This window comes from Clarias gariepinus, chromosome 11, assembly GCF_024256425.1.
Source record: "Clarias gariepinus isolate MV-2021 ecotype Netherlands chromosome 11, CGAR_prim_01v2, whole genome shotgun sequence".
In the NCBI taxonomy this organism is placed as follows: Eukaryota; Metazoa; Chordata; class Actinopteri; order Siluriformes; family Clariidae; genus Clarias; species Clarias gariepinus.
This window is the reverse complement of record NC_071110.1, coordinates 17516770-17529775: the sequence shown is the minus strand read 5'-3', so window position 1 is coordinate 17529775 and position 13006 is coordinate 17516770. Positions and strand designations below refer to the sequence as shown.

The following is a 13006-nucleotide window of genomic DNA, read 5'->3' as shown; positions in this document are numbered from 1 at the left end:
AATATACTGTAGTAACATTTTTGTATAACTGCATTGCAATTAACTGTAATTAATTGTAATTGTAATTTCTGTCAGTTCCTCAAAATATATTGTCACATAAACGTAATCTTTTTTATAGCTCTTCTTGATTCTTATTTTTAATCTGTATAAAAGTTTACAAAAATAAATAAATCCCACTGACACATGATAGAAGCCAAACTGCTGATATGAGAAATTGAACCCAGTCTATCAAAGACAGTGTAGCTGTGATGTATATTTAGTTCTTTTTTGTGTGTGTGTACAAAAGCTACAATAACATATATCCTATAGAATAAATCTATAGACTTAATCACTAAAGTAGTGTTTTTCTTACTCCATTATGTTTCCTTCGTCAAATAGCTGTGTTTGTCAGCAATCTTATAAAACTTCAGGATCTACACAGAGCAAAAGCCCTCAATGAGAAAATTCTAAAACATAAAACCTGATTATCTGGGACTGAAAGCGCTGAGAACAGCCGTGTACCAGTGTTTTAGAGGGGTTTTAGATCATTACCCAGACGCTCTGTGTTTCACTAATGCCCAGAAACGCTGGCTTTGTGCTTACCCAAGAGCGGCTATTTAGGGCTCATGGCCCTCAATAAAGCCAGGCTTTTGCTGGAGACATTACACAACCCCCCGCCCTATTCCACATAGTGCCTGGCTCTCAAGGGCCCTTCACATTTCAAAACCACTACACCCCAATCGCAGCTACCTTTTGTGCGCAAGAGCAGCAGAAAAGAAAAGGAATTTGAACAGGAAGCAGCCTGAAAACCCATAATGGTGCTTCTGACAGACAAAGACGAGGAGAAGGGGAAGGAAAAATCTTAATGAATTTAGCATCTTTCCAAGAAGACATACTCTGTCCTTGTATTACTTTTCCTCTCTATCGTTTTAACGTCTAAAACACAAAGCAGGCCGAGCTACATTCGCAAAAGGTTTACAGAGCTGTAACCATGCTCATATCTCAGAAATTGAACGCAAGACCAAGTCGGGAAACAAAGTAGATGGAAACATCAGCACTGTCTGCTTGACCAAAAGTCTAAGAAGCAGCATGTTTTGGTGTGTAAGGTGCCTGGTCATTCCAAGCCGTGCTGGCTACAGAGCTGTCATTTGATTAATGACTTATGCGCGAGAGCTTGCGCAGCCATACGTGACAGGCCTATGGAAAGAAGATTCATCAATGCAAATCCACAGCCGTTGCAGGCCACACTCCACGAGACAGTTTGGGTCACGTTGTCACCTGACCCTTCAGGATCCTGCCCCCTCTCACTCATTTGCATTTTCTTCTAATGGCACAGACTTGCCTGCTTTGTCACTGATATCTTGTTTTTCTCTCCCAAGCTGTTCTATTTGCATTACAGAAAGTGTCGACCATGCTTTCGTTCTCCTGAAAAGAACCTGTAACAAGTGACACATAGCACCCATTCTTTTCTAATATGCACATAAAGCTGTTCTGTAATAAGAAAAACACTCCCTGGGAAATTACGACATGAAGTTATACAGTATATGATATACTGTATTTCAGCGGGTTTAAACGTTAAACTCTCAGAAACTGAGAAGGATTTAAGGCTGCAAAAAAGCATCTTATATAAAGCCCTGCTCCTGCTAAGGGAATACCTCAATATATAAACCATTTGGCCATTCTTGTTTACCCCCCTCTAAGTCCAAGTTTCACGGACATGTTTTGGATGAAGTCTGCAGCACACTGGAGGCGGAGTTTGAGGAAAAGAGGCAGGGAGAAGATGAGAGGAAGAGGAACAATGGCTGTTCTGCTAAAGGGTAAGCGCTGTCAAGTCTGGCTGTGCCAATTCCCAAAACTATCGTTATTAAAATACTCACTTCCAGGATAAAAAAAGAAGAAAAAAAGAAGCAAAACTGGAGACCAGAAAGTGCCGGATAAAAGCAATCCCACTGGACAAAGTGAAAACAAATTAAAAGGACCATTATAAAACACAGATGCTGCAAAGAAAATAAACTTCGCAAGATTTACTGTTTTCTGAGGAAATCAGACATTGGTGGAAAAGACATCAGCACTGACTCCTGGGTAATGGTGAATAAGAGCCAAGGTTGCCTCAGCTTCTTCGCTTTAAAAAAAAAAAATGTATCTGCTGGGCTACTATTTTCGAGCTCACAGTGGAGTCGAGCCAGCATCTGCAAACATGGCAGGCTGCCATTCACTGAATGGATGTTAGGGACAGCAAGTTTTGACAGCACATTTTATTGACAGCAAGTGTAATATTCTGTAAAACGTCCTGAATATTAGGACATATTGCTGTAGCATAACTGTTTTTACAAGAGAGACGAAATGCTCGATTCTGCATTTATAAGGTAAAGGAAGTAGTTTGGTTTGTGCTTTAGTGTTATGTAATAGCTATAACTGTGGCCTTTTAAATAAGGTCACAATATAGAAATAGTATTACAGATGAAAAGAAAAAAGTTCTTTACCATTAGGTAGCATTAATATTGTAATATCTACAGTAGTCACATAGTACAAGGAAAAATATATTTTACATATATATACATTTTATATACTAAATTAATTATAATAACTACATGGGTGTCTAAATATACAAGTTATTAAGCAACTCATGTTAAATATATACTAGGGGCCAAAAAATCTAATTCAGTAAGTTATACAACATGTCTGCGCTTCCTGCTCATCAGCAAGCACCTTGGTGACACTGGGAATCTGCACTCCTCAGGGGCTCAGATGACACTATTACTAAAACCATATGTGAACAAGTTTGTTTGGGAGATCTGCGTTTTTTAAAAAAAGAGAGGGCGTGTGTTCGTGAGTGCAGCGCTGCATCTTTCACCTCCGATGTGCGCAGTGAACAAATGGGGCATGAGCGGATGAACAGGGAGGCATCGAGAGACTCAATCAATGGACCTCTGCATGTGGCTCTGATCATGAAACAGTAATCTGATCATGTCAATTTACTTATGTGTAAGTGGGGAGCATATTTGGCCCCCCAAGTCAAGAAGGCTCCAATGACAAAAGGCCATTTTGGACATAGTTCAGCTAAACCACAGCAGGCTTTTGATCTACAACAAGCACATAGCCTTGAAAATGTAGAAATAGTGCTAACCACACATGCAGTGTCAGGGTTCTAGGTCTAAGTGTCAGGGTTCAAGATTTATACATAAAACTCTACTACTACTACTAATAATAATAATAACATTTATAACATTTGGTGTGTGTTTGTGTGTGTGTGTTTATTTATTTGTATATGTACGTGCGCACAAATTATAATCCTACTGTTTTAATCATAGACATGTAGTTAGATTCGATCGTTAGATAAATGGAGAGACAGACATAAATAATTTCTTTTATTTTTATTTTGTAAGTAGATCCTTTTAAAAAAAAATAAATGCCTTCTTTTGAATAAAGCTGCACAAGCAGGTACACTTGATAATATTTAATTAACTGATTTAAAAGCTTAATTCCTAAAAAGATAAATAACTCCTTCTCAAATCACCTAAACAGATAGATAGATAGACAATTAGATAGATAGATAGATAGATAGATAGATTGATAGATAGATAAATAAAAAACTAAAAACTTTTTACTAATGTAAATAATCATTGTTTTTAATTATTATTTTAATAATAACAATAATAATTATTATTTCTTAATAAAATTACATATGATAATGAAATTGTTTTCCCTTTTCTTGTTTAATATGAATAGCGAAATCTAAGCAGTTTAAGAAAAATCTAATAATTAATCAACAAATGAACTGTTTCTAAATAAGAAGCTGTTTGTGTGTTAAACAACACAACACCGACTTACTGTTTCCTTTAATTAACGTGACCACCATAATGCCACGTGTCCTTCCTGTCCAAAATGAATCCTAGTCTAACTGTTCTCATGTAGTTAATTTGGGACTCATTTGGAAAGCAAAAAACATGTGGTCATCCAGCGGAAAACAATAATTAGAGGAAACATCTGACACATATGACCAAGTTCAATGTTCTAACTTTACTGATTTGAATAAAGGCATAATTTCATGTGACGTAATTAAAATTCCCAGCATTTTATTAACACACCACCTGATCTAAGCCCAACTTTATAAATAACAAAAGAAAGTAGTGTCTCAATAACCTTAAGATTATGTTTAATTCAAACTTAACACGAAGGATGAAACTACATTTCATACACAGCCAAACCTCATTTTCTGTTTAGAGTTCTGAATAAATCTTCTAATTAAAAACAAGTTCTCTTTAAAAATGATAAAAGCCTGAAAGCACAGACGTATTTATTTAAATAACCATAGAGACACTGTAAAAAACAAAACAAAACATGAAGATAGAAAAGATTTTATCAAATTTTGCCATTATATAAAATATATAATATATATTATCGAACCTTTCGGACATTTCCTCTAAGGTCTGGACTAAAGTTAACTACAGTGCGGGGGAGGGTCTCTGTAAGTTGGTGAAAACTTGTGTTGTAGAGACTCAGGTCATGAGAAGTGTCAAAAACACCCTAGCGCACGGTGGGAAAGCGCAACAAATATCACCACAAATCACCGACACTGATAAATACACAATGAGTGGTCTTTCCGTGACATATCATGCATGCCTGGATGGCAGAAAGATATAAATGTTTTTAACCTCTATAATGCGTCTTTCAATTTTTTAAAGATATAAAGATTAGCTAAACGACAATTCGATTTGATGACATTTTAATAAAAAAATGCTAATTAACAAAATTAAGATATAATATAAAAATATAATACAAGGTGTGTAAACTGCTACTATGCTGTCTATTAAATGATTAAAAGTAAAATACCTGCACAAACACATAAATAATCCAAAAAAGATTTGTTTCTTTGTATTTTTTGTGAATAAAAATAAACCTTGTGTTTATTTCAATTTAAAGATTTATTGATTTGTGTAATAGTTTATAATAACTGTTATCGCTAAAGTTTTTTTTTTAATGCAATGACATCCTACTTACCCATGATGAAAATTGCCACAGTGTTACTTTTCAGTTAACCGTATACATTTCATTTATGTAGAATTACTGAAAATCGAGTTTTTAACACAAAGGTGTTTATCTCAAATTATTTTGCCTGTTACCACATCCTTTAGGCCTGATCAGAAAGAAAACAAAACTGTATGTTTCTAACAGGAGGCCATTCATAAAACACACATTAGAGTAGCTGCAGCCTTTCTGTTGGATTAGATTCATATCAGGAAGAAACCTAGGAACCTCATGAGATAATCCTACTGCTCTCGGAGCTCCCACAGCGGCTCTGCTGGCTTTGTTAGTCAAAGCTGAGAGCACAGCGCCACACGAAGGATGGAGAGGAAACAGCATACGATACTGTATGCTACAGCCTCCTGGCCATGGACACAACACGCTATAACCAGAGCAATAAATCTACACGATGATACATGTGGTATGTTAAAACAAGAGCAGTGCGTCGATGCTCGGCTGGATTGGATGCATGATGTTTACTGAGTGGACGAGCGGCACTTTGGGGTGTGTGTGTGTGTGTGCGTGCGTGCGTGTGTGTGTGTGTGTGTGTGTGTGTGTGTGTGTGTGTGTGTGTGTCGGAGGGGAAAAAGCCAGCTTTTGATTACAGAGAGTATGTTTTCCGACCCAGTTGGAGCACATCAGCTCTGGTCACCTCACATGTACACACACGTATGCACACTTGCGCGCGCGCACACAAACACACACACACACACACACACACAAATTACAATATTCTTTTGAAGTTGATTAAGTATTTCTGTATAGTGTAAAGACAATGTGTTAGAATGATCTATATAACTATACAAACTATATAAAATGTTAAATATTTCATGTTCCCCTCAAAATGTGCTTCTTATATTTCTAGTAATAATTAAAACAATGGACATTCTGGTGCAAAGCTGGGTCACTCAGTGAGAAGTGAAAAAAAATAGTTATCTGACTGTATTGTATTGTATTTTTCATGACTGCTTGAACCAGTCTGGCCATTCCTCCTCTAATCTCTCTCATCAACAAGCCATTTCTCCCCACAGATTAGATTTTTTGGTACCATTTTAATTGTAAACCCTAAATAATATTGCTAAAATTTCACAAAGACTCAAATCAACCTTTCCTCAATCTGTATAATGTACCACTACATCATTGGCTAACTGTCGCTATTAAAGTGGCCAGAATCAGCAGCGTTCCTCAACAAAGCATCACAAAATATGAATGAAACGCTACATAAAGTTTACATGAGATGGACGTAGCAGAATCTAATTATGCAACAATGATGCAGATTGTCCTCAGAGGAAATAACACGACTGATAGAAAGAAAAAAGGTCCATAATTAAACTCAGCGCAAAGAAAGCTATTTTTCCCCCCCAAGTTCTATTTTTGCATCCAGCCAGCAGTAGAGGATGTATATGTTTCCAGTTCCTTCCCCAAATCAACGTGTTGTCACAGCCGACAATCACACGCCTGTTGTTGTGGCTACTGTGCTGTAACTTCTCACGTTTTGAATCTGCCGCCCGGTTTCACACCCACAAACCTCACGTATCGCCGAGAACAAAAACGCAATTAGGATTAATTAGGCTTTTCCTGACTGAAGTACATGAGACTTTGATGAAGGTGCGAGAGAGATATAAAAATACTACTAAAAGTCAAGATCAGTGAAATAAATAAAATGTTCATTTGTGAATTGTATTTTACACTGGGCTTTAGAATCCAATACAAAATATAGTATACGTTTTGTCATCCTGAGAGTCCACATAAAATAAAGACGAGACATAAATAGGTTCATTTACAGTCAAATCCTTCATAAAAGTTATAATTAAATTAAAATCTTTGAACAAAAGTCTAAAAAGAAGCCTTTCTATTATCATCTAGTAAATTTCAATCCTTTTTATAAAATAGATGCTCCCAAGGACGCTCAATGGGGCTGATAAATCCTGATGGCCGACTAAAAGACGAGGAGCTGTAAAAGTGGAAGAGTGTGCCGACAGGAAGTGAGCGGTCCAGACATTCCAGTTCAAAGTTAGGGGCCTTCAGGAGAGTAAGGACTCACCAGGACTCTGGGGACCACAGAAAGGGGAAGAAAGGTAGTGGGAATGCCTAACACTCACTACCTCACACTCACGTGAATGAGTGTAAAAGCCAGACCATTAACCTATTATCTTTTAGCCTGGGGATCCACTGAACAAGCCTTAAAGTTATAAAAACTAGGACAGCCTTGTGCTTTGAAGTAAAAACCTGTATGCGATTTAAAATGTGCATCGCCACATCTTCGGATTCCTCTCCATCAGTCTATGGTTTTCGCCTGGTCACTGCGACGGGGGCAGACTCAGGCGGAGGACTAATTTATGACAGCTGGATCTAATGCACTGCTTTGAAAAGCGAGTCTGATTTACGAAACAGAGCTTCCCAAGGACTTTCATGGCTACATGAGACACGCCGAGTACTACTGTGTTACAGAGTTGGCCTGCTTAATGTGGATTTGGTTATCACAACCAGTAATTAATAAATATTTTACCCTGACAGCTGGATGTGTAGGTCAAAATATTAAAGTGCACAGAATGTGTGTGTGTGTGTGTGTGTCAGGTGTGATCGATGACCTAGAGTGACAGTGAGTAAGTAAGACCCTTTTGAGCCTCTCCAGGGGGCTCCACAAACACCCGTCGGGCTACCGGAGCCCGCTGAGCACACATCAGCAGGGTGCTTTTAGTGTGTAACCGGTTATTGATTAATCTTGCTGCTGCTTTGTGGACGAGAGAGCACTGATAGGTAAACAGCAGTGTCGACAGCAACGCCAGCTCCTGTGGCAGTCAGCACAGTGTGTGTGTGTTTGTAAAAGTGTCAATCAAGTGTGTTTGCAGCCATGGACAGTGTTTGACAAATCCAGTGCACACAGAGTCTATCACACAGAGTCTATCACACAGAGCTGCGACACTGAGGGCAGTAGGTTCGGGTGCAAGGTCTTCTAAGGTGACATGATTAACTCTCTAATGACCAGGACTAAAACTACAAAGGTGAAGCATGGAACTAATTATACACAGAGGGAACCTAGAACAAAAATAAATCGCACAGTAAGCACTATTTATTCATATAATGTAGCAAGAAAATTAAAACTCTTAGACTACTCATACCTACATATGACTTTTTTAGATAAAGACTTACCTTTTTTACACGTTTAGGTGTCAAGACAGAAAAACAACAGGAACAGATCTACCGTCACCCAATATGAAGATAATATTTCATGCCTGTATCAGAGCTGTGTGAACGTTTTGTACAGGTGTGTTTGAAGTTTTAGGTGTATATTAGATGTGAAGTGTGTGTGCTGACCGTGTAGAGGGGATGTGGACGGGCTGCTGGAGAGGCCGGCGATGGGGCTGCAGCGGCCGCCCTGCTTGCTATTCAGCTCCTGCTCGATCTCCTCGAGGCCGGCGCTCTTCTGAAAACGGCTCACGCGATTTACTACTCGTGGGGACAGGTGTGTGCGGGCACACGGTGCGCCACCGTACGGGTTAATGGGGAAGACATGTGAGGTGCCACGCAGTGTGCTGACCACCACCCAGCGGCTATCAGGACTGAAGCAGATGTCCTGCACCTGGAGCAGAGAGAGAGTGAGTGAGAGAGAGAGAAAAAGAAAGAAAAAAGAGAGGAAGAGAAAGAAAATGAAAGAAAGAAAAAATGATGGAATACCAGTGTTGACTTGACATCTTTTTTTTTTTTTTACAAAACGCTACAAAAACTTTTTTAAAGTAAAATATAACTCCCAAGCCTGTTGGTATATTACATCTCAGACATGATCACAACAAACAGAAAGTTAACAGTATCACACGAGGCTGTTTTGTCCGACGACCAGGTGTTTGGTGTATACCAGTAAGGGCCGCCAACAGTGAGACTGTTAACAATCTCATAGATAACATCTCTCCAAAAATGTGAGCCATGTGACAACAGAAAAGAATGAGAGAGGTGTTGCTTATCAAGGCAGAGTGGTATGGTATGTAAGAGGTCAGCATAAGATGTCTTACAGCAGAAGTCTTACAATTCTGCCCTGAAGATACGGTACTTGGCACAAGAAGCCAAACTGCGTACCCTATCACAATCCATATACGCATTTGAGCTGCACAAACTCCTGATTAAAGCAAAGCTTGCCTCCGAGTGTTAGAGATAAGCTCTTCACTGTGGCGCCTCTGTAAGGCTGATTACACCGCTCAGCCTCGTCCACAGTCTTCCAGAAAGATCGGCCCATCTAAAGTGCCTTCCCACAACACCATGCCTGGTGTAATGAACATTCTCGGCCACACCTTTTGTGATTATCCACCACCTACAGGAATGCACTAGCCCATCTCCAGTCCTATCAGATTGTCAGCCTATCGGTCTCACATCTGTCTGACTGTGTTGGTGATAAGGAGTTTAGTGGCGGCGGCTCTGTGACCACTTCCTGCTCTGTGACACCAGGCTGAGTAGTAAGGGTGACATCACTTCATTTTTTTGTCATTAGTTGTCTGGTTTTCTTTTTTATCTGTCTACCCAATTCAAGGATGTGCGTTTTGCCAACACAAACAATGTGAACTCTTTGAAATTGTTAATCAGAGAGAAAAAAACCCCCAAATAAACAAAGAATTTAGTGGTCAGTAAGAGGTTTGAGTCACGGGCATTGCTGGTCATCAGTGGGGTGGTATTTACATTAACGCACACTTCTAAGAGCTTTCTGGTAGTCAGAACAAACACAGTCAGCCAGCCAGCAAGATAAGGCCAGAGTGTCTGCGTCCGCCCACAGGGCATTATCACTCTTCTTATTTGCTCTGCTCAAGATAATGTGTCTCAGAGGGTACACACTCACTGTTACTTGTGCTGTTTACAATGCAGGATCAAAGCATATGCATGGCCAGGCAACAAACCTGGTGTGGTAAAGCTAACAATTAACTGCAGTACATCTCAGATTAGAACTTCAAAACTTCAGAAAGCACAGAACTCACAGGTCCCCACTTAACCCTTTCACACTTTGTAATGTTACAACTAAAACTAATATGGACTTTCTGGAAGCTATGAGGCAGACAGACTAAAACAACAGAACACCACTTTGGGTGTCAACCAAGAACAAGAATCTGAAGTTGTGCACAAATGTAGACTAAAAAAAAAGTCCTGGTGATGTTCCTATATAAAACATCAAAATATTAAAGTGGAAAGAAACATTTCCAACATATGATTACAAAATTATTTGCAAATAAAAAAATTTTATGTAAAAAATTACGACCCCAACCCACTGCAATGAAACCACCGGCCTCAAGTTAAATCTCGCATGTTAAGAAAAACCCTTCCTTGTATGGTTTGACATAAAAATGTATTGGCGGGAATCTTTTTCTAAAAGTGTTGCTTCACTTTAAACATTATCAAAAGTTTAAAAAGAATCTGACACTAATATTCCCAGTTGCACAGTAAGAATTAAATTAATGGTGAAGAGGTTAACTGTAAAAAGAGTAAACTAATGCGGCAGCCTTTCAGGATTAAATCCTGGGATGGTTCTTGGGAAATTATTGGGAGGGCTTGTGGGAAAAGAACGCATCTCATTATCAGGAAAAAGCCGCTGACCCTTTTAGTTGTGGTTGATAAATAAAACGCAAAAAAAAATTTAATTAAATAAATAAATCCATGAAATCCATGAAGATTTCCTATTTGTCATATTACACATAACAGGACTTTCACGGGAAATGCGAAAACAATGAAAAAAGGTCCAACATTTTGACTGTGAAAGAGCATTTATCGGCAGCCCTTAACGGTGAATCATTTTGAAAACAGTATGATATAAGTGTTTACAAGCATGAGAAATAATGGGGGAAAAAAGGACAGACAGGCTTTTAGCGCTGGCAGTGCACTGGACTGTGTTAGTCTGCGAGAAGTTTGTACACTGGAGCAGAGAGCATCATTGTGTAGATATCCAAACATGACACTTCCGGATGCATACAGGCCTTTAGGGATAAATATTAGTTCTTTTAAGAAAATAATACCTCAAAAGTTGCCAACTGAAAAAAAAAGAAACTTTTAGGGTAACAGCTGCAAAAGCTGCTATTCTCCCAACCGATTTGTGCAACAACATAGTATATTATACAATTAAATGAATGATTACAATGCAGGGACATGTTACCAATTCCTGTAAAATATTAATGGTTACTGGAGGGAAATTTTTTTTATCTGACATCTGGGTGACCGCACATGTATTTAGACTTTTCAAACTGTTCCACATTCTCTTGTTAAATGATGAAAAACAAGGAAGCAGAGCACGAGATCACTGGGAATGTGTTGCCTGTGTTTCTTTTCTCTGTCCTAGTTTGGATTATAGCCTGCTGCTCACACTCTGCAGGCCCCACTGATAAAGTATCTAAATCAGTTCCATAGCAGGAAATAATGACACAAGCACAAGAAACCTGCTAGCTCTATGTGCTACCATGTCAATTTTAAAAATCTAAATAAATAAATTAAGGAATTACTTTGGAGCTGAGTATATAGTAGGGGTATACAGTAGAGAGTTGTAAAATAATGAGAAAATATAAAGCTGTCTAAATTATCATATATTTAAAGATAACATATTCTAAACATTGAGTTTAACAATGGCGGCTTCTCTTTCACTATCTCTCATTTATGTACCGTAGACCCAGGTATCTCCAGTTAACATTACTGGGACACTGGGAATGACTGCTGGCCTCAGCCTCATATTCGAAAAAACTGAAATTTCTGATTTCTCTGCAGGAAAGATCCATGTGAATGGCTCGCTTGTAAATTTTACTCAGACAATCAGAGTTTTCCAAGAGCTCTGGACTCCAATGTTGCCTCCAATGTTTAATTTTGCGCCATCACTTCAACATGGTGGCATTCAAAGTTAAAAGGTAAGAATGAGAGCACGATTTATGGTTTTAAGCTGTCTTTCGAGTTTCTATTTATATCTGAAATCCATAAATAGTGTATGTAATTAAAATGTTAATTATGTTTACTTGACATTTTTTTTTTTCAATTAAACTGAGTATTTCAGTTTTTGTACACTGTTCACATGCTCTATACATTTTTATTTCTGACTTCATGTTGAATTTCTAATATGGAAATTACGAGGTTAAACAATTCCTAATTGTCCTCAATGCGGCATGTTTTTCTTTGTGTGCCGGAAAATGCGTTCTCTATTGTTATTATGAAATAATTTTTTAAAAATCATAGTGCTGAAAACTGAACGCTTGTATGAGAGGGAATTTCTGGAATCTGACCCATTTACATTATCTAATGTAAGATCTGAATTACATTTTTTTACTTCAAAATTGGTTATCTGCCAAGTTCCACCCACTATCCAGCTACTCTTATCAAACAGCTACTTATGTACTTCCTCTGAAACATGTGTAGTCATGTGAACTGCCTTTTTTGCCAAATCAACTTCCAGGGAAACTAACGCAGACAGATATAAGAGAATTCTGCCCTTTTATGCAGTCACATGTTTACATGACTGACTAATATCACTGTGATTGACAGGAGTATGTCTTTCCAGACACAAAGAGAGCTTAACCAATTTTCCATCAGTTCATGACCATGGATAGCTCTAGCATTGCTGTGGTTTAAGCTCACAATCTCCAAACAATACTTTAGACAACGAAGCCTCATTTGGCAAATACTGTTAATCTCAACAGTAAAAACTCTTCACACTTTTGTTTTAACCTTTGATTTTATATGATTTCCGAATTGATCCTTTACATAAAATTTTCTTTGATTATATTATTGACAATGAAACAATTTTGCCAAAAAAAACATCATAAAGACTTTTATTTCTTGAACCCTTGAATACATTTATGTGCAGACACGTTTTTTTTCACTCAAATGTCATTTTCCATCAGCTATTTTTTTTAAAGTACTACTAGAGTATGTATTCTTCAAATAATTTATGATGATTTCTTCTCATCCATCCAGAAAAGAAAATGTTGCATCATCCCCATAATAAAGTTATACTTGTACAGAACCTTTTCCTTTCACAACTCCAACATGT

The 13006-nt window shown here is 38.0% G+C and overlaps 1 protein-coding gene across 6 annotated transcripts in view; it reads right to left on the bottom strand.

Annotated features, from left to right (window-relative positions):
* The window catches only part of bcas3 (BCAS3 microtubule associated cell migration factor), a 207852-nt gene that overhangs the window by 145483 nt on the left and 49363 nt on the right, over nt 1-13006 (bottom strand). For all 6 annotated transcript variants that reach the window (XM_053506832.1, XM_053506834.1, XM_053506833.1 and 3 more), the window contains exon 15: nt 8323-8587. In XM_053506832.1, the coding sequence (XP_053362807.1) occupies nt 8323-8587 (265 nt within the window). The remainder of the gene's footprint in view (nt 1-8322; nt 8588-13006) is intronic.